The following is a 23252-nucleotide window of genomic DNA, read 5'->3' as shown; positions in this document are numbered from 1 at the left end:
GTAAACTTTGCAGAAATTGGGGTACCAGAATCACAAATTATTTTGCAGGGGAGTCTTTAAAATCTGGGCAGAGCCCTACTGGACTGCAGTGAGAATGGAGAGGCAGTCTGATTTCTCAGGCTGATGTAAAGTTATATTAACATTTATTTAAACTGTAAGGATGAGCATTATTCATACCGTCGATTCCAGTGTTACAGCAAAGAAGAAACCCAAACGGTCACAACTGCAGGTGATGGTGTTGACTCTATTGTTATTTGTGTTACATCCATTCAGATCGATGTTGTCTGTAATGGAGAATTATTAATTATAAGAATCATTATCTCATTTACACATTCCAGTCCTGATTGATCTCAGCATTTTATAAAGTTCTTCACTTACCTTCACCAAGAGCGCTGGAGCCGCACGATGTAGAATTTGTCTAAAATGGACAAGATAAATCTTATCATTAGATTCATCAACAATAAAACAGTTTAATCAGGTGTGTAAGTGTTTAAACAATTAGACATTATTCGTCAGCCTGACTAACAAGGTAAAGCAGAGAATTAGGAGGAAGTGTATTGCTGGCTGTGAAATCGCATAGTTGTGGTCGTATAACAGACATTTCAGGAATCACCAAGTGCTGTCTAGGTCCATAGCTCTGCATCATGCAGGTGGAGAATGGGAACCACAACAGGGGTGATGTATAGCTGCTCACATCATCACGACATCACGCTACCGGCTGCCATGAGAAGCTAAGGTCTCCAGATTTTACTTGGAATGTTACCCACACCCAAGCCTGTCAGACGTTACATGGAGGCCATTGAAAGCTGCAACGAGTGAGATTGACTCCAATGTGGGTCGCCATTAAAACCTATAAGATCCACAAAGACCAGTCTTCAGTACAGCAGCCTCAGGAGAATAAACCAAACTGTGAAATCTCTACTCATGGGGCCACATGACATGATCCTTTGATGCAAGTCTAAGATATGCATTGCCCAACCACCATGTTGATAGAGCAACTGGCTTTGCTCATGTCACTGCTGTGGACAGAAAGGCAGCTCATTGTACTGAGATCGTGAGAAATATCATATACCAGAGGGACACGATGGCAGATAAGTGAGGAGTGGGGGTGGTGGGGGGGGGGGTGCATCTGTTTCACTTTTATGACCTCGGAGCATTGCATCAGATAGGAGAGTCAGGCACTATATGAGACTTTCAGAAAATCAAAATATATTTACAAATGTGCAAAGTATATACAGTGAGTGAACGCCCATTCCACCATTCTGCTCAGTGTTTCTTCATTTTTCTTACCCTGCCTCGATGACTCGGGGCATCCCGGACATCTGCAGCAGAGGTGGAGGCAGCTGCTGATGCCACGCCCTGTTGTCTGTGATGAACTTGGCCAGTGTCCTCTGGAGGGCCGAGGCCTAGAGGGCCCCGGCCTGCTTTGGGTCCCCTGCTGTGGGGCAGGTGCACCTTCCTCGACCTGAGCAGCTGGAGTTGCTGGGGTCACAGGCAGAGGGGATTTGGAGCAGCTGAACAGCCCAGGACAGTCCTGCCTGGATTGCCCAGGGGCGTATGGCTGATGCTCCTCCTCCCTGTGGGTGCCCGAGGGCACCTCCCTGACTCTTTGAGGGGAAGGAGCTCCTGGGGAGGGAGGTCAAGGTGCTCTGTCCCCCTCTTGCATAGCAACTGATGGATCCCACTCATGGCTACAGTCATGTTGGGCAGGTCCGAGCACATATCTAGCACAAACAGCTGGATATAGGTCTCCATGGTGGTTGCCACCCTTCCAATGGTGACTCCAATGCGCTGGCATGTCGGTGCCATGATATCAGACAAAGTGGACGGACTCCTCCGTCCTCCATTCTAATCTGCTGACAGCCTCTGATAACCCTGCCTTCTGCACTCCTGTCTGTCTTTGAAACTCCAACATCTGTGAGGGCCCATTCCAGAGGCTCGTCATCGGACTCGGACTCAGCAGGGGCCTGTCCTCCAGCAGTCCTCCGAGTGTCGGTGATCCTGGCTGTCACTGCCTCCGCCTGCTGTGGACCTGAATCTGTGCTGTGCTCACCAGCTGGTGACCCTGAGTCTGCTCTAGAACCAGGTCTCAGTGAGGTGTGTGTATCTCTGCGCTGGTGGAGGGTGTGGGTGAATGCCGTGACAACTGTACATCTAGTGGCTCCTCAGGATCCTCATCCGAGGTGGTCTGGAGGCTGGGGCTGATGGGCTGGCTGGCGGTGTCCCTCCTCCTTTCCTCGCTTGTGCCTGGGATAAAGAGAAGAGATAATTAGTGTTTGGCTGGATAGTCACATTAAAGATCACTTCCAGTGTCGGCGGATGAGTGAAGATTAGTGGATGGGGCCTCACGGGCTTGTTGGGAGATGCTTATCTTGCCTTCGGTGCAGGAACGCCAGCTCTGCTACCTGCCCCTCAAAAGTGCTGAGTGGCCTGAGCTGCAGCATCCCCCCTCCCTTCTGGGATCTCTCCATCTTGTTGTGGGCCATCTTGTCCTGAATGAAGACAGATGGACAGACTGTGAGCAGGGCATATTCCAAAGCAAATCATAAACTTTCCCGTCTTCTGTGGGTGCTGACTGGACCTATGTAAAGGGCGGAGGACAAGACTTGTACAGGATGGGACAAGAGGTGAAGATATAAAAGTGTGTGAGAGAGAATCAGTGGTGATGTCCCTTGCGCTGCTCGTGTGTGAGATCCCTGTGGAATGGAACCCTGTGAATGCCTGATGACCTTGTGAGAGTGAGAGTTGAGATTGAGGAGAAGGTTGACTTACTCCGGTGGAGGGGATGAGATCATTCATCCTCTTCCGGCACTGGATAGCGATCCTCTTCTGAGGACCACAGGCACTGACCGCACTGTGACCTTGTCCCCAGTCTTGGTGGTGAGGTTCGTGGACCTCCAGCTTCCATCACGGTATAAAGGTTCTCCCGCTGGTCTTCGACAGCCTGATGGGGTGCCGCCAGTGCCTTCTGCTGAACTCCAGGGCACAGTGCTCGTCTCTTCTTGGGGCCATTCCAGTGTTTGCCACGACAAGTCCGGGGCTGCAGAAAATGAATGCGTGCATGGGTGGTGTTAAATATGGTGCCAGGCAATATGAGCTGAAGGGGTAATGGCAGGCGGACGAATCCCAGTCCCCCCACGAGATACAACGAGCTGCTCATTCATGGATGTAGAATGAGGTAAAAAGCAGATGATCTGGTATGGCAACCACCACGCCCGCCGGCAGGAGCCGTGCCAACTTTCCCACCCACCACCGGACTTAGTCTCCGGAGCTGAAAATTCCACCTAGTCTTTCTCTATTTTCATTAACACCACAAGAAGTAGACAGTGCTCCATGGAACTTGGTGAAGTCATTTTACCGAAATGGAAGATGATGGCTCCAAATCTCAGAGCCTCTCGGGTGGACGGGATGAACAAAGGAACTGTTCACACCGAGTCCCTGTCCATCTTCTGCTGATCTGAAATTCTGGCCATGGTGGGGGCGAGTCTATTGATGTAAATGAGGAAAATACATCATTGAAGTTCTGACTTTTATTTGTGTCCTGAGAATGTTGGGTATAAGGGACGTTCTGCAATCAACTAAATTTGATAAAGTGTCAAAATAAGAACGTCATCATTTTCAATGAATTTTTTTCCTCACAGCTCCACAAGTTTGATGAAACAGGAACACCTGACCCGAGGTGGACAACCTGTTTTACCGAGAAAGTTATGTGTGCCCACCTGCAATGTAAAAATACCTCTGACCCCAGGATTTTGGATGGGGCCAGGGCTGCCTCCATGGGGTGGGCAATAGTTCTGTCCTGACCCAAATTCTCCCTTCAAAATCCTCCAGAGGATTTTCAAAGCACAAGTAATTGAAAATATGTCACAAGATACAACTATCTTCATTTGTTTGGCATCATAATATACCCACACTCACATCATGATCAGAACCTCTGAAGGGCATTAAAGAGACAAGGTGAACACAGCTCCAAATTCTCCAACCTGCCCAGAAAGTGCTCCATTTACAGCCCTAGGACTGGGGAATTTCTGGCTCATTCAGCCTAACGTTCACACCAACACTGGAGATGATAATACAGACTGTGCTGCACAACTCCAATCACAGAAATGGCTGCACACAGGCTGAGCTCTATGACATTGTTTAGTTTTATCTCACCTGCCATGTGAAACCTTGAAATGTAGCTGTTAGAGGGGTTGAGAGATCATCAATACTCGGTCTCCCGACTCGAACTGTAACACTGGGTGAAACAGGATTCCTCTCCTGACCCTGTAACAACACAGAAAATGAATCACTGAAAATCCACTTACTTAGGATTTACATTACACACAGAAACATCTCAGTGATCTTCATTCCTGTGGCGAGCGTGAGCAGTGCAGGTCTCCTCCTTGTAACACATCTTCTCTTCGGGGCTGGAATTCCAGGAGATCACCTTGCTGATAGAAGAGTGAGAATCACAACTCCAGACCCCTCATGAAGCCTTCTGTAGACTGCGTCTCAAACTGTGGTGATGGGGTCATTAACCTGTTAAAGCACATCACCCCACTGGGAATCCTGGGAGTCAGAGTGACACCGTACCCACATACAGGAACAGAAATTCAGAGGCAATTATTTTGCGATATTTGCAGGGCACAGGGAGCATAACCAGTTCCTTATGAGGAGGCCCAAGCCTAATAATGGGGCCCAAGCCTAATGATGGGGCCCAGGCTGCCTGATTTTGGGCCTTGGGTTTCATCACAAAGGAGTCAGCATTATCCAACAGCAGCTAGGAGAGAGGCGACCAAGGTCAGATCATTGGTAGAGTAGCAGCATCCTCAGGTAAGTGAAGCCAGGGAACAGGGTTGGAGACTGAATGAGGAAGGATAGTGTTATGTTCTTCTGTTGGGTCGCTTTGCTCGTGAACATGGTTGCACCCCTATCTACCAGCAGGTGAGTTGGCAACAATATACTGCAGATGCAGAGACCGATATAAGATGAAACACATGCTGTTTATTTACACAGAGAACGGAGCACTAACACCATGTGTGCTTCTCCAACCAGACCCTACTCTAAACTACTCATTAACATTGTAGCTCACACCTCACAGCAATTGAGTAATATAGTCATGTGGTCAACCTGCTCACATTCTCTTAAAGGCTTTTGCACCTCAGATTATCACAGGTAGGATTCCAGGGGATCGAGGATCAGGTTGTCAGAAACTGAGACCAATGACAGTTGGGAGTGGCAGCAATCAAGAGTGAGAGATCGGCGGTGAGATTTTGTAAAATGTACAGTCAGGAGGAGTAATCCTGTTCTTCGGGCTCCATCTCTATGAAAGAAAGGGTCTAATGTCTGTGGCAGGTGTGGCCCCTCAACATCATAGTTATCCATTCCCAATACAGCAATGTACACTTCCTGTCTGCCATCTCAGCGGCCTGAGTGGGCCCTTTAACACCCAAATAACTGGTGCTGCATGAGCAGTTTTTAGGTCAGATTGGCCCAACTCTGAATCCCAAAGGAGATGCCTGACCATCTCTGAAAGATGGTCAATCCCCAATCTGATCGATTATCTACTTTCCTTCGTCATTCTGAACAAGCAGAAGATAATCCTCTTTGCACCCACATGAGAATTGGGTCAGGTTAGGAGAGGTAATGCTATTTCTCACTGGGTTGCCATGACTGGGAGGGATGACACTGCAGTGTTTTTATCTAATTAGAGAGGGGCATCACTTTTTGAGCAACAGGGTAAATAATTACTGATAATTTTCAAGGAACGACAGCCGAGCAGGAGGTCAGCAGCAGTGAGGGGTCTCACATTGTCTGATGATTCCATGGACGTGTTGCTTCCTGACAAAGGGCCATAGAGTCATAGAACTTCACTGCACAGAAGACCATTCAGCCAATCATGTCTACCAGCTGGAAAAGAGCTATCTCGCCTAATCCCACTGACCAGCTCATGGTCTTTACCCTTGTAAGTTACTCACTTCAAAGATCAAGTGTTGAACACCAAGGGTTGTGAACCAGAAGCGAGGGGTTTAGGCTGTATGAACGTGGTGCTGGGGTAATTAATGAAACCAGCACCATTCCAAGGACTGTCACACTGTGCGTAAAGAGGTTCAATGACCTCAACAAGGTTGGTCAAGTAAGGAAAGGAACCTTTGCCTCTCCACATCCTCGACCATTTCTGGAGGATTCAATCATCTCCTTCCTGCTCTGTCATCACCCGTTCTCCTCTTCAAACATTCAAGTACTGCCTGAGCTCACAGGCAAACTGTTAACTCACATTGTCTTCCACAAGCGGTTCTAAGAATCTTCAAGGATTATTCATTGAAAGAGACAATGCACTTACTCCACCATCATGCACTCACCGAGGGGAGAAAGGTCTCCCTGTCATTTCCATTCCATTAACAATATCTTCACTCCCCACAAAGAACAAGGTGATGAACAAGCATCAGGGAACTGAAACTGGGGGAAGGACACTCAGACTGAACACCCTGTATCCACAGGGAATCATAAAACAGTGAAGTACAGAAGGAGGCCATTTGGCCCATCGAGTTTGCACCAGCTCTTTCAAAGAACAATCCCTCTTAGGCCGTCTCCCCTATTCTTTCCTCATATCCATGCAACTTTATTCCCCTTCAATTATTTGTCCATTTCACTTTTGAAGTTCATGACTGAATCTGAAACCACCACCCTATCAATCTCTGCATTTCACATCCTAACCACATCTAAGTGAAAATGTTTTTCCTCATATCACCTTTGTCTCTTTTTCAGTATCTGCTCTCTGGTGATCCACCCGTCAGCTATTGGAAACAGTTTCTACTTATTGACTCCATTTAAACCCTTCGTATTTTTAAATACCTCTATCAATCTCCTCTTAATCTTCTCTTGCACACTCTCCTGTGCTGCTCTTTTCTCAGTCTCTTTGATCTTTCTGTGCCTCTGTTACTCTGAGCTTCTGACCTTTTCTCCCTCCTCCCCTCCACACCCCCAGCTCCAGTTATTTTAAACTTTCTCCGAAAGTTGATCGTCATCCAGGCCTTGCAGACAAATTTTCCTATTGGAATTTCTCCAGGATTTGAATGTATAATCTAGTTCCAGTGGGTCATGTGATCAGTGATAAAAAATCCAACTTTCTAATAAACTTTCTCCAAGCCAAAGCCATAAATAAATCCGATGTTTACTTAACCACTAGGATTTCCTTCATTCACAAGTATCTTCCACAGCTCTCAGCACCAAAAATAAAAGAATGAACTTCCTCGAGCCGGAGATAAAAACATCACTGTAAAAAGATCAGAGACTTTAAAATGCAATTGCTGGTGGCATGTGACAGTAGAAGCACCAAGAACTGCAGCATGTGAGTGTTTACAATCAGGGGGTTCTTCAAAAGTTTGGTTTTCTTGCCATGTCCCCAAGACCAGGCTACAACACTCCCACATGGAGACTGTGGGCAAGGTTTCAACTCATTCACAACCCAGCTGCTTACAGAGAGTTAAAATCTCACCCTGTGGTCTTGTTAAAGAAGCTTTCTCTATTGCAAACTGTGGATCCTGCATGACTTGGATTATATTGGTGTCAATTGTGGGGATGGTGGTGTCGTTATTGTGTAGTTATGAGATGATAGATTAGCTGTTTGACAAAATCTTTCTTTTAAATGGACAAAAGGAGCCATAAAAACAGATCTCAAAAGTCTGCTGACCTTTAACAAATGCAATGTTTATCACGTTCTAGAAGGCTCCAAGTGGGTAGCCAATAGCCAAGGCCAAGACATGTGAAGATATTAGAAATTTTGTGCAGAGAACCCAGGAGACCTCCGGAAGACAGTTCCAGCCCACAGCTCTCAGCTGAACTAACAGGGAACAGCATATGAGAGCTGGGTTTCTCTCTGCCACCAGGAGTCACAGAGGAAGTTGTCCTGAAAACATCACTGGTCTGTTGAAAAGGAAGCCAGGCAGTCTTCAAATGTCATGCTGACAGAACCAGTCAAGAAAAGGGACATTTACTCATTCCCAAAGCTGTTCTACCTACAGAGTCCATCTCATAAGGTAAATTACAACTATTGAACGACAAAAGCCATCACAACTGCTGAACACAAACTACCCAACCTCACTCACTTATGGATCACTTTGAGGAAATGGCATTTACGTAGTTGTTACATTGGTGATGTGGTAATGTCACTAGACTTGTGATCCAGGGGCCTTGGCTAATGCTGTAGAGACATGGGTTCAAATTCCACCCCGTAAATTGGTGGAATTTAAATTCAATTCATTACTAAATCAATCTGGAATGAAAAGCTAGTTCCAGCTTTGGTGACCATGAAAACTTCAGATTGTCGTAAATACCTAAACTAGAGTGTGTGCAACACTGTTAGGGTGGCAATCAAAAACAGTGATGGGGGCCTTATTATTGGCCAATTGGTTATTGGGTCATCGACCAGGCCTTTTGGTCTCAGCCCAATAACAGTGAAGCTGTTTGGAACACTATGGCCTGGATTTTCCAGTCCCGACCGTGGCCGGACCCATCACAGGCATGACAGAAAATTTGGCAAACCAGCAAAATGTCCATTGACTTTTGATGGGAATTTCCATGAAGGGACTGGAGGATCCCAGCCTATGGGTCTGCAGGAATACACCCAAGGCCGAGACTGTCACAGACAACGAGTCTGTGAGTGACACAGTTTTCATGGGTATAAATATTGCCTCCCTTAATATGCAAAATGTTAAGTCTACTACATAATGTGTTCCAACCTTGAGGTACCCCACCCAGGTCAAAGCTGACCGGCTGTTTCTGCAGGAGTGTGGAATACTGCACCACAGCACCTTCCGGCAGCAGTCACAATGGTGGTCCCATGGACCATCGATGTGGTCAGGATGAAATGGTTCTTGTTCCTCTGGTCTGGGCATTCTGCTGTGGGGAGGAAATTTCCATCCCTTAAGTTAAGGAGGTGGTGGGCGGTCACCTCTCTGTAGCAGACGTAATGTCCAAAAACACTCTGCTCTGGTTAATCAACACATACAACTCAACAGTGAGTGGCTGGCCATCCTTCAGCAGCTTCCACAGCTGCTGGCAATGTCCAGCCTGGTCACCCTAGGCAGTGACTTCAACTGCAGCATCAATCCAGGTGGGCGATCAGCAGGGCCGACAGCAAACTGGACGCTTTGTCCAGACTCCTGATGAAAACAATAAAAGACTCCAAGCTGCACAACATCGTCAGCAACCTTGCAGATGGGGCACCGTGTGGATACAATTGGTCGAGGCCAGACAAGTCCATCCGTTCCAGGATAGACTTCCTGATTGGATCCCGCGTGTTCATGGTCAGATCCACTGATGTCAAACCAGAGTTCTTCTCTGGCCACTCCCTCCTGCTGGTCGACTGTCACCTTCAGGAAGACCAGAGGATTGGTTGAGGGAGATCACAGAGTCACCCAGTGCAGAAGAGGCCCTTCGGCCCATTGAGTCTGCACCGACACTTGAGAAACACCTGACCTACCTACCTAATCCCATTTACCAGCACTTGGCCCATAGCCTTGAATGTTATCATGTGCCAAGTGCTCAAGCATGTTCTTTTTAAAGGATATGAGGCAACCTGCCTCCACTGCCCTCCCAGGCAGTGCATTCCAGACCGTCACCACCCTCTGGGTAAAAAAGTTTTTCCTCACATCCCCCCTAAACTTCCTGCCCCTCACCTTGAACTTATAGCCCCCTTGTGACTGATGCTTCAACTAAGGGGAACAGCTGCTCCCTATCCACCCTGTCCATGCCCCTCATAATCTTGTACACCACGATCAGGTCACCCCTCAGTCTTCTCTGCTCCAACGAAAACAACCCAAGTCTATCCAACCTCTCTTCATAACTTAAATGTTTCATCCCAGGCAACATTCTGGTGAATCTCCTCTGCACCCCCTCCAGTGCAAGCACAGTCTTCCTATAATGTGGCGACCAGAACTGCACACAGTACTCCACCTGTGGCCTCACCAAGGTTCTATGCAACTCCAACATGACCTCCCTACTTTTGTAATCTATGCCTCGATTGATAAAGGCAAGTGTCCCGTATGCCTTTTTCACCACCCCACTAACATACCCCTCCGCCTTCAGAGATCTATGGACACACAAACCAAGGTCCCTTTGTTCCTCAGAACTTCCTAGTGTCATGCCATTCATTGAATAGTTGTCAAATTACTCCTTCCAAAGTGTATCACCTCACATTTCTCATTGTATCCTCAATATCTCTGGTCATCCATGGTTCTCTGGGCTTGTTACTCATTCCTATCACCCTAGTGGGAACATGTTGAGCCTGTACCCTCCCCATTTCCTTTTTGAACAACCACCCCCCCGCCCCCCACCCTCCACACCCGCCCCCCCCCACCTCCACTGCTCCTCAGTAAATTTCCCCACAAGTAGCTGTTCCCAGTCTACTTTGGCCAGATCCTACCTTATTTTACTAAAATCCACTCTCACCCAATCCAAAACATTTGTTTCCAACTTGTCTATTTCTTTGTGCATAACAAGCTTAAAATGTACCATGTTGTGATTGCTATCACTAAAATGCTCCCCCAACACCACCTCAGCCACCTGTCCGGCTTCATTCCCCAGAATTAGGTCCAGCACTGCGCTGTCCCTTGTTGGACCCTTTATGTATTGATCTAAAAAGTTCTCCTGGACACATTTCAAGAAATCCACTCCATCCAAGCCCTTAACACTATGTCTATCCCAATTAATGTTGGGAAAGTTGAAATCACCTAATATAATTACCCTATTGTTATTGCTTTTACAAGCCTCCACAAATTGTGCATGTACTTGCTCCTCAATTTCTTGCTGACTATCTGGGGGTCTATAATAAACACCTGACAATGTGGGTGCTCCTTTTCTATTACTAAGCTCTACCCACAAAATTTCAATCGATGCCCCCTCCAAGATATTATCTCTCCTTACTGTAGTAACCGACTCCTTAACTAATAATTCAATGCCTCCTCCTCTTTTACCCTTCCCCTATCTTGCCTGAAGATTCTATATCCCGGAATGTTGAGCTGCCAAACCTGCCCCTCCCTCAACCACGTCTCAGTGATGGCTACTATATCACAATTCCACATGTCATCCAGAGATGAAAGCTGGACGCGAAACTGATGACCCCAGAAAACATCAAGGAATTCAAAAAAGATTACAAAAGTTGGAGAACTGTGAGAAACCCTCTTTGAGTCCCTGTAGCAATGGTGGGAAGTGCTCAAGGCAAACATCAAGAGATTTTTCATCCTCATAGGTGTTCACAAGGCAAGATTGATTCAGAGGGAAAGGTCGTGACTCCAGAAAAGTAGGCAGAATCTGCTCCTGCTGCAGTTCATGGGGTCGATATGAAGCAGGATCTCCATAGTTGAAGAGCCAGCAGGCCTCGCTCTTTTTGCTGTGGGGGCCTCCAAGATCATCTTCTGGTCTAGAGTCCGTTCTGTGCAGCAGGATGAGACGTGCTAGTGTTTCTTCTTCCCAAAGGTACGCAGAGAGCGCTCTGCGATCAGCAGCCTGAAGCTAAAAGGCAGCTCGGTAACATCATCTCAGACTGACATACCAAGGATCAGATAATCAGCAAAGCCTTTTATGCTGGATTGTAGGATGTGAAACCCACAGACAGCACAGCCTCCCAGTCCTTCCTGTCCTCTATCATGGGGGTCTGAGACAACAATTCGCAGAACAGTCTGAACAGTCTGAGCTCTGGATGAGCTGCCAAAGGCCGTCAGGTCCTTTAAGATGAGTAAAACTCCAGAAGTGATGGTTACTGGCCGACTTGTATTGGACTCTGTGGGACTGGATCGGCCCAGACCTGTTGGAAGTATACAAGAGTGCTTCTGGCTGGCAGCATGTTAGAATCCATGAGGAAAGGCATCATCACCCTCATCAAGCAGAAAGGCTTAACAAATCAAGTACGGTGAGCATCAATAGTAAACAGACCCACATAGTCAAACACAGAATAACTGAACACAACAACTGGCAAAGCTGTATTTATTGTTCATCCCAACTCACCTTGAGGACATTAAAAATCACCCATACAGGACAGGGACCTTGTGTAGGTTGAGTCAGGTAAATGTGGCATCTCTTCCCTGAAGGACATTAGGGAACCCGATGGTCTTTTATAACAATCAGGCAGCTTTCATGATCCTTTTTTGCCAAGACCCCACAAATACCAGATATATCAAAACTACAACTGACCACGATAGAGGAGTCACAACATCCAGGTTTTACTGGGGACTTGAGGCTGTAACCTTTACCACATTAATTGATTTAGCTTTTTGCCAAAACTGATTTTAAAAAATGAGGTATCAAAGGAAATTGCAGCAGATACTTCTGTGAAGTTTGTCAATTTCAAGGTGAAATGTATTGGTGATGGGAAAGCCCAGCTTTACTCTTTAGAACTCAGTCAGTTTTAGGATCTCCCAGATGAAATTTCCAAATTTCCAAATTCAGACACCATGGGTTCCTCCTGCTTTGATACCTCTTTGATACCTGTACCTCTCGATTAGTGAGCGAGGTTGGTGACCAGGGGAGCAGGTGAGGGTAGTGGAATTGACGAATCCAACCAGTTGCAAATATCCAATTCAGCATTCATGTATTTTCAAATTTCGCTTTTACTTTAGGAATTAAAGTTTAACTGTAGAAAATGGGCTAAATCAATTAAAACAAACTTGGAGCCTGTTACACTTAAAAGGTTGTGACCATGTTGCCTTAAGAGATTAATAGCTGGAAAAGCAAGATCATAAAACAACAGCTGGAGAATCTTAAACAATGCATAACCTATCTGTGAGCATTTTGGTGGAGACTGTCTGTAATCTTTGCAGTAAAGGCAGTGCAAATAGATGTTTTTGTTTTGGAAGGTGGAGCTAAATTACTTTAAAATCATTCACTGAACCTGAAAAAGTTGCAAAATCTATTTATTTCTCCAGATCAAAGAAGAAATTGTAAATTATGAATAATTAGATAATTAACCTGAAGGTCTGTTTGAGAACATCCCAGAGCATGCCACATTGTCATGGACATGGATGGAACTTTGGGTGGCTCTCTGGTTTCAATATATCTGGGTGTTTGCTAAGAGTTTCAGTTGCAATTTGGATCTGGTGTGGTTCGATGTTCACTAAGAGGTAGATGAAGTAAATGATCGTTACCTAGGCCTGTGCTGTAAGCAGAGTGAAAAACTAACTTCATCATTCACTGTGTTGAATGTGGGTGAGGCTTAATCTCAGTTTGAATTTTGTAAGGGAACAGGAGCTGGAAGGTTGCCGAGTTTGAAACTCATGGAAGAGTCTGCAATGGTCCTCACAGACCTTTGTGGCAAAGAAAGAAACCAGCAGATTAACTTGGAAGGATTTGAAAAGTAACCAGAACAAGGGACTGTGGCATCCATTCAGGAGCTGGAACTGAAGAGAATTAAAAATAGTTTTCAGAGGGCTGTTCATACTTATGGGTGGTCCCTGCAGAAGTAAATAACTTTGAGATTGATGTGTCTGATAAGAGAATTCTTGGGGGAAAGTAAGAAGTAATGCTGAGTGCAAAACATACGTACTTATAACCATATTAAGTTAACAGTACTCGTTTAAGTCTTTCATGTACAATAAAGTTTGTTCTTGTTTAGGAATGTGAAATCATGTGGCATAATTATACTGGTTAAAACAAGATGTTTGGAATTCTCTCTAAATGTTAATGGTCCCTAACCAGATCGTAACAAACTTACCTCCCAGCCTCTGTTGTCACAGTGCAATCCAGGCACTGGACAAAGCTCCCACTGAAATCAGACACAACTAGACAACATGCAAAAGTCATGGCCGATGATGTAAGCAGTGCTGTGATTTATTTTTAACCTCGGGACCAGGGATATCCTGCACTCTCTGGCATCAAGAAGCAGACTTCTTGGAGGAGCCAACTGGTTGGAAATGGCCTGGCTAAGTTTTTCATTGAACCTTGTCTGGCTTTAAGCTCCTTGTGAACCAGGAGGGGCAGGAGTGCTGCTCCTCAGCTTCTTACCTGGAGGCATTCATCTTCCTCAGCCTGAAGTTCTAGTCCTCCCCATCATAACCATCAGCATACCCCTCCCCCACCTCCCCCATTTGCTATTCTCAGCCGACTCATATGATCATAAGAAAAAGGAACAGGAGTAAGCCGTTTTGCTCCTTCAGCCTGCCCTACCATTCAATAAGATCATGGCCAATTTGATGATGGCCTCAACTGTTCCTGTCTGTCCCCCATAACCCTTGACTGCCTGTTGATCAAAAATCTGTCTAACTCAGCTTTGAATATGTTCAATGAAGCAGCCTTCACTGCTCTTCGGGGAAGAGAATTCCAGAGACTAACAACCCTCTGAGAGAAGAAATTCCTCCTCATCTCCATCTTAAATGCAAGACCCTTTATCCTGAAACTGTGCCCCTTCGTTCAAGATTCCTCCATTAACTAATTACGTTTCAAGCTTAGAAATATCACCTAACATTCAACAAATATCATTTGTAGTTATATTCAAGAGTTTAATTAGTTAAGCTATAAATTTAATAGAATACTTCTACACCCCCAATACCAGCTGAAATTACTGGCCCAGTTTAGAGAAAGAAAATGAAACCTAAAAATTCACAAACCAATCACCTGCCTTCTCATCTAATTAATGACTCTGGACTGCAGCTCTCAGGTCTCGGCTGTCTCTGGCTACCTCTCTTAGATCACTGTTCTGTAAAAGACCAGAACAACACTTCCTTCCTCATTGTGATGAATTCCCTCACTTACCAAATTCCCTTGAGTTAAGCGCTCTGTTTCTTTGTACTCAGTTGAACTGGACTTAGTGCTATTTACTTTGTGCTTTTGCATAAAAGCCTCCTGTCTTCATATTAGATGAAATTCCAGAGACCTGAGTCAGGACCTGCTGGCTAGGGAATAGCCACCGAATTAACTAACTGCAGCTGCCTCCAGCAGAAAGCTTGTTCATCACTAAGACTGAAAGAAACTACAATTTAATGTTACAGTTAAATGCTAAAGCCAAACTTGACTAGATTTTAGAAAGACATCAAAACTTAAAATTCCCTCACTCACCAAATTCCCCAAATTAAACACTCTGCCCTGCTGTATTCAGTCAAGCCAGATTTTGTGCTTCATCCCAATCATAGACCAAGGACTACCCTACCCTACTAATTGGTTAGACTTTCCCCACAGGTTCCAGACTGTGGCCTCCTAACTCTATTGTCTGTAACTTTGCCATTCCTTCACTGTTGCTGGGTCAAAATCCAGGAACTCCCTCCCTCACAGCACTGTGTGTTTACTTACATCACATGGACTGCTGTGGTTCAAGAAGACAGCTCATTACCACCTTTCTCAAGGGTAATTATGGATGGGCAATAAATGGCGGCCTACCCAGCTATGCCGATATCCCATGAATGAATAAAAAGCTTCCAGTGGAGTGGCAATTGAGTCGGATTGTAACTCATAGTTACTCACTGTGAAACCCAGTCTTTCCTATCTTGCCCAATGTTCTGACTCGAGTCGGGCGAGGTCTGTGTTGGCTGTCAATCAGGATGCTGCACAGAGTTATTGAAATGAGCTCCTCCTGTTCCAATCGGCAGGACCTCCACAATCCCGGCCTCATCAGCTTCTTCACCCACTGCTGGGCTCTCCCACACCCTCCCCACCTCCCCGGTAATATCGAGGCCCCGTCTCCCCCTTTTCATTCAATAAAATCCCCATTCTGAACAGGCTGTCATTAATGTTTCTGGCTCAATACTCTGTCCCTGTAGTTAGATGTTTGACGGGTAAACAGATATTCTCATGGGATCTGGGAGGAGATGGGATGGAAGAACTCAGATATACTCAGATGTGGTCAGGAAGTTTGCAAATTTAAATTCTTGTTCACTTGAATCCCATGGATTAAAGACTGACTTTAGCTGAAGTGAGTTGGAGCCGCCCCAGAAATATAGTAAAAACAGCAGGTTACAGATAGAGAGTGAATAATACCCAGACTTAAAATACAAACTTAATAACAAATATCAACACTGAGTGTATGGAATCCATATCATTGCAGATTCAGATGGAGTAATTTACTCTGTTACCTGGAGTGAGGTTTTCTGCTTGAATTGAGTGAGAACGGCTCTCGGAAGAAGAGATGGGCTGAGCCTATATTCCAATTGAAACTGAACAGCAGCAAACATCATCTGACCATCAGGACCCATCTGTACAACAATAATCACAATATATTGTTCAATGGTTTGGATCTCATTTAGCTGAACAAGCTCCTACAATGAAAAGTTTTATTATTTATAATTCCATGGTGACCAGGTGAAGGAGGCAGAGATTGAATTTCAAAGGATTTGACAATCTATAACTGAAAGCTTCATTACTGATGGAAGAAAGAATTTTCATTTCTACAGCAAAGTTCAGAACCTCAGGATGTTCCCCACTTCACAGCCAACGAATAATTCAGGATTGTTTAGTGAGAATCAGATGAGAAAAAGATCTTTGTGGATTTGGAAGTTCAGGGAGCTTCAGTTTTGAATGAGGGGCTGAATTGAATTCCCGCGCTCTCCATCTTGGCGAGGAGTCTGGAAGTGGCTGTCATTGGTGCCCAAGCTAAAGGCCCAACCTCGACCATGGTATGGAGCTCAGGGAACCGTCCAATGGACAAGCGGGAGTGGGAACAAGATCCCGATCTCAGGGTCACCCGATTGAAAGGCAGCTGCTGGCAGTATCTTTAAAGGATTATTAGCCCCATCTTCATCATCAGAACCAGCTCAGCAAGAATGCTGAAGATCCCCATGGACAATAAATACCCCCGCACTCCAGTGACTGTACTGAATATACTCCCGCATCCCAGTGACTGTACTGAATACCCCTGCACTCCAGTGACTGTACTGAATATACCGCTGCACCCCAATGACTGTATTGAATACCTCTGCACCCCAGTGACTGTACTGAATATACCCCTGCACCCCAGCGACTGTACTGAATACCCCCGCACCCCAGTGACTGCTGAATATACCCCCGCATCCCAGTGACTGTACTGAATATACCCCCGCACTCCAGGGACTGTACTGAACGCCACTGCACCCCAGTGACTGTACTGAATATACCCCTGCACCCCAGTGACTGTGCTGAATATACCCCCGCACCCCAGGGACTGTACCGAATACCCCTGAACTCCAGCCGCCCCTCGAACAGGCAGGAGACCAGGGCGGCTGGGTAATTGTGAAAGGTGGAACTGGGGCCGTGAGCTGAGAGCGAGGATGCATTGAGTTCACGTTTCCAGCACCGGACACATGGAGGTCCACAGCAGGCAGGGATGGGAGGAGGAGATGTGAAGCCCTCAGCCCCTAACTGTTTATGTTCCCTCATACAGGGCCCCGCTCTCCAGAAGGACGGCCAGCCACTGAGTCCAGGGAGCTGCAGGATTCTTCAGAGGATTCACGGTCACATCAGCCCACCCTCGACCAGCGCAGATACTCTCACGTCGGTGGGTATCCGTCACAGTTCGATTCAGTGTCACAAGCTGGTGAGAACATCACAGACTCGCCTGAGCAGCTGATGGAGGCTGTGACCACCGAGGTCACTGACAGTCAGAGGACTGTTGGAGGCCAGGCCCATGTTGAGTCCCAGGCTGATGATGGGCCTCTGGATTCGGCAACATGGCATCTGCTGCAGCTGCATCTAGAGGTGAGAGAACATCTGTTGGCAGTTCCAGGAGCTCAGCACACACATGTCGGGACAAGGGAGAGTCTATTCAGGCCATGAGGTTCCTCCAGCTGCTCCTCCATTTCCGGATCGTAGGGAGCTGCAGGTGGAGGGGAGGAAGCTGCTGCCTGAATTCGGGGGATCCTCTCAATGAGCTCCAATTGTGAACAGCGGCTTCTCCGCCCTCAGCCAGTGACCCCGGCACCTGCAGTGGCTGCAGCAGCAGCCTCTCCATCCGCCCCATTTTCAATCTCCCGACAGCCTCTCCACTTGCTCTGTTTTCAATCTCCTGACTGCCTCTCATCTCGCCCTGTTTTCAATCTCCCAACTGCCTTTTAAGGGAAATCATTCACAGGGGACCTCAGTTCAGGAGCTTTAATTAAAAAAAACAGTTCTTCAACTGCAAGGACTTGGAATCTGAAATTAAGCATAGAGACTAGTTCCACTAGACATCGGAGTTCAGATGCGAGTGAAGACCTCACTCCAAGCTCAGTAATTTGGGCAAAAGGTTTTGTTTTATCTGAATGTTGGGATCAGCTATTTAGAAGTCACTCATCCTAACAGTGAAGGCTTGAGTGTCAAATTTGTTCGAACAAAAGTACCCCACGCTGAGAGGGCCGGGAGAGGCAAGTTTCAACAGCTCTCGGCAGAGCTCAGCTAAACTGTCGGGCGGTTCTGTCATTTTGTTCTCTCAGTTTTGGCATCAAATCCAGCCTTCCTGTCCTGTCAGTCAAGGCGCGGTAGCAACCCAGCAGAATAAAACTGCACAGTTTCAATACAACAACAGAAACAGCTAGCAAAGCGAAATCTCTGCGATCTAAAGATCTGCAACTTAAAACCCTTTCTCCTTAGTTCCAGCCAGATTAAAAGAAGCCAAGAATCTAAAGAGCTACTTTTAAAACATACAAGACAGAGAAAGAAAAAAGTAAGTTTCTCCTTAGCAGCACCACTGTTAAGAGCCAACAATAGTACATTGTTGCAGCATTTAGGGACAACAGAAAGTCGACTCAGATCTGAGTCACACTCAGATACAGCATACAGCAACTACATTCGTGTAACACCCAGTACAGCGAATAACCAAGAACATCACACCGGCAAATAAAGATTTGGTTATGAACTGGTGAGCAGGAGATCTTCTTGCAGAATTTCAATTCTTTAGACAGAAGATGTGCTTACACTTTGTAGATCAGCAGGTACAGGACCAGGGGAAAAAGCTGCCTAATGACTAATTGCTGTTGGCAAGGAGGGGTTAATGCATATAAACTCATCAGGTCTATCTGATGAAGACCAAAGGGACCCCAATAAAATCTTCAAACTCATTGAAGATCAACTAAAGATCCGAGTTAACTTTAGAATTCGCAGGCTAAGAGTTTATGGCATAGAAACAACAGCCAAGTGAAAGCATTGATCAATTTGTAAGTAGGTGCTGGTGCAAAGGAGCCGAATGCGACTTCAATGCCAAAGACCTTGCAGGGAGATTGGTGAAGCTTGTCATCACTTCAACACCCATCCAGTCTTTCAGGGAAGCGCTAATAGACAATACCAAAGGTTACACAATAAATGCACGATTGGATGGAGGTAGAAAATTTGAAGCATTAGTGGCTGGGAACAGCCCCTTCAAGCCCTTGATCACAAATCTACCATTGCTGCAGTAACCAAAACATTAAAGACACCCAAAACCTGCATGTGGTGTGGTCTTACACACTTTTTAAAATTCATTCAAGGGATGTTGGCTTCACTGGCTAGACCAGCATTTATTGCCCATCCCTAATTGCCCTCAAGAAGATGGTGGTTAGCTGCCTTCTTGAACCACTGCAGTCCATGCGCTGTAGGAACAACCACAGTGCTGTTAGGGAGGGAGTTCCAGGATTTGGACCCAGTGACAGTGAAGGAACGGCAATATATTTCCAAGTCAGGACGCATGAGTGACTTGGAGGGAATCTGCCAGGTGGTCGTGTTCCCATGTATCTGCTGCTCTTGTCCTTCTAGATGGCAGTGTTTGTGGGTTTGAAAGGTGCTGTCGAAGGAGCCTTGGTGAATTACCCAGGCTGTGTCCAGCATATTTCAACATGTGCAAATTATGTTCCACCAAAGGACATTGAGCAATAATGTGTCATAAACGCAACCAAGCACACAAGCCCAGAGTTCAAAACTCACGACAAAAACACTGATATAATTCTGTTACCTGTGTATTAAAGAATGATGGTTCTCTGTATTTATGCCTGGATCCAAGGCGACTAAACTTGGCACTAAAGCGATGTCCTCACAAAATCCCCACACTTGAGGGACTGAACCCCAAGCTTGCAGGAGGAGGATACTTCTCGAAGTTGGACTGTGTGAAGATGGATATTCTTATTCTAATATTTTGGGAATATGGTGGCTTACTGTAAAGAAGGGTGTGCATGTGTATGATTAATTTAACTGGAGGTAGGTTAGTAAAGACAGTCTGTGGCTGTGGGAACTGAGCAATGAAAGATAAAGAAGATAAAGGTGCTGGGTGCATCCATTTGTAATGCAAGACTATTGTGAAGTTGAATGTATGAGTAAATAGGTTGGGTTTTAAAATTTGCAGCAGGTGATAGGTAGGAACTTGACTTTTTAGCTGTTAAATTTCAAAGGGGAGGTTAGAAATGACAAGGGACTTTTACAACTTACAAAGGTTATAAATAAAGAAGGGAAGATTATTAAATTTTATTTGACCTGAAAGTGGAGGCAATAGGAAAACATGAAAGATTTTTATATTTTGCAACAGTTGAGTTCAAAGAGATGGTTAAGACAATGAAATCGAATATGAAAGGGGAAAAAGATATTTAAGGAAAGATGTTTAGCTGATTTATGTGGCTGTGTGGGGGAGATGGCCTGAAACCAGATCTGTGCTGGGAGAAGGTGTGGAAGTTGTGAATTTGAAGCAGTCATCGAGTTTTAACCAGAGCAGACTTTGTTTTCAGAAAGCAGTCTGTTTCTAAACTTTTCTTTTGGATTTCCACAGCAGACTGCAAGAGAATGAGAAGTCATGTGGTATACCTTTTACTAAAGTGACAGCAGTTCTGCCTTGGGTAATACTACTGGATTCTTATCATTCAAAATCTCAGGGAGCTGTGCCAAGTAGTTTACTTGTGTTTTCTGACCAAGTGGGTTTTTTGGGAATGTTTTGTAAAACTGTTTTAATTGTGTAACTGTAATCTTATGTGCTTAAGTTTTATTTTCTTCTTGTTAATAAATCTTTTAATTTTAAAATCCAAAAAATGTCACTGGGATTCTATGCTTCTGGGATCAGTAGCTTTTCCCTTGTTTTCAAATTGCTAAACAAAGGTTCTGGTCAGTAAGACAAGCTTCCCTTTTGGATTTGACTGGCTCAGCAAATAACATCGGCTGTGGTCGTAAGAGACGCTAAGAATGTTGTTAAGTATATTCAAGTCTGAGATGGACAGAAGCAATGCCGCCTAAAACGGGTGTGAAAAGTGGCGAGGTCCTGAGAGTCATCCATCTGGCACTAGCATCACAAGACATCATCACTTTGCATGCACGTTTTAGACGGCATTGCTTCGTGTGCTTACCATTTGGACTCTCGTGAGCCAAGTGTTTCAACAACACATGGACGGCATCATAGATGTACCTTGGTGCCTGTGCATCGCTGAAGACATAACAGTTCTTTGCAGGGCTAAAGCAGAACATGACAACAACCTACATGTGCTTATGGACCATAAGACCATAAGACGTAGGAGCAGAAGTAGGCCATGTGGTCCATTGAGTCTGCTCCGCCATTCAATAAGATCATGGTTGATCTGATAATCCTCAGCTCCACTTTCCTGCCTTTTCCCCATAACCCTTGATTCCTTTACTGATTAAAAATTTGTCCATCTCAGCTTTGAATATACTTAATGACCCAAAAACTACAGCCGTCTGTGATAAAGACTTCCACAGATTTACTGCCCTCTGTGAGAAGAAATTCCTCCTCATCTGCCTTAAATGGACAACCACTTACTCTGAAATTATGCCCTCTGGTCCTGGACTCTCCCACAAGGTGAAACAACCTCTCAGCATCTACCCTGTCAAGCCCCTTAAGAATCTTATGTTTCAATAAGGTCGCCTCTCATTGAGTACAGGCCCAACCTACTCAACCTCTCCAAATCAATGAGAGTCAGATCAACTTCTTTGGCTCCATCTACTCCTCTCAAGGTATTCAGCCTGATCCAGCAAAATAGAAGATGTACAAAAGATGCCTACCCCACAACACAAGGACAACCCCGCAAAGGTGTCTTCAGTTTTTCAACTTTCTATCTCTGTACATCACAGGTTTTGCAGCCAAAGTTTCCCCGCTCAGGAACCTCCTCAAGAAGGACACACCATACGTATGGCAAGAAGACCAACAGCACATTTTTCAGAGTTTGGAGGGAGCCCTGTCTTTGAGCTCATGTGTCTTGCGATACTACGACCCCTCCAAACCCACTGCACTCAAGGTGGATGTGTCACAAAAGAGTCTTGTGAGTGCTTACCACAGGAATGCAAGCCTGTTGCTTTTGCTCAAAGGCTTTCACCACTGCACAAGCCAAATACTCTAACACTGAACATGAAGTTCTTGCAATAGCATTTGGTTTTCAACATTTCCACATGTTTCTGTTTGGAAAAACTTCATGGTCCAAACACCACAAGCTGCTGGAGATGATCTGCTGGAAACCACTCACCATCACAGCTCCAGCGCCTACTGGTGAAGATTCAGGGCTATGACCTTGATGTCCAAGATAAACCAGACTGTAAAATGGTAATCTCTGGCACCCCGAGTCAGTTACGCAACCCGTCCAACAACAAAGATGTGAGTCTGGACCTCCGCATGGACAATATCGAATATGAGGTGGAAGACAATCTCCACATTGACTTGAACTACTTTGGGCAAAGTCAAGCCAAAATGCTACAACAGGTGACCCAAGAAGACCCACAGCTACAACAGCTGAAGGGAGTTATTATCGCTGGTTGGCCCAATCACATCACAGATGTTCATGAACGGATTCGGTCATTCCGGCACTACAGAGGTAAACTGGACATCTCCAGAAGCCCAGTTTCCATATTCAACGGCAAGCAAGTCCTCATACCTCAGGCAATGCATCAAACCATGTTAAGCCGCCTAAACATCGGACGCATGGGCACAGAACGAACGAAATGCCTGTGAGAGAATCAGTCCATTGGCCTAGTATTAACAAGGACATTGACAGATTGACACAAACATGATATACCTGCCACTTGCACCGACCACAACAGAGCAGAGAATCATTGTTACCACATGAAATCCCCTCTGTCCCATGGTTGAAAATAACCATTGATTTATTCCACCTCGACAGTGAAGATTACATCTTGGTAACCGACTATTTTACCAAATTCCCTTTCGTTTGCCAAGGACACAGCCAGCTTTACAGTTGCTGACACACTCACTGTGATTTTCAGAATGTTTGGTGTGCCTGAAACCATCGTTTCAGACAACGGTCCCCAATATACAGGACAACCTGTCAGGACATGTGCAAAACACACTGTGCTTGCTGAACCACAGGCAGGTCAGAATGACGATGACTCGGTGTTATATCAGTTATAGGGGACAACACAAC

The 23252-nt window shown here is 45.6% G+C and overlaps 1 protein-coding gene across 1 annotated transcript in view; it reads right to left on the bottom strand.

The window, feature by feature from the left end:
- Window positions 1-23252, bottom strand: part of LOC121280377 — a 74416-nt gene that overhangs the window by 14655 nt on the left and 36509 nt on the right. Inside the window, exons 6-9 of the mRNA XM_041192321.1 lie at window positions 16041-16160; window positions 4156-4266; window positions 379-418; window positions 178-284 (exon numbers count right to left, since the gene is read on the bottom strand). Of these exons, the coding sequence (XP_041048255.1) occupies window positions 178-284; window positions 379-418; window positions 4156-4266; window positions 16041-16160 (378 nt within the window). The remainder of the gene's footprint in view (window positions 1-177; window positions 285-378; window positions 419-4155; window positions 4267-16040; window positions 16161-23252) is intronic.

Source organism: Carcharodon carcharias, chromosome 7 (genome assembly GCF_017639515.1).
Source record: "Carcharodon carcharias isolate sCarCar2 chromosome 7, sCarCar2.pri, whole genome shotgun sequence".
In the NCBI taxonomy this organism is placed as follows: Eukaryota; Metazoa; Chordata; class Chondrichthyes; order Lamniformes; family Lamnidae; genus Carcharodon; species Carcharodon carcharias.
This window is presented reverse-complemented; position numbering and strand designations above follow the sequence as displayed.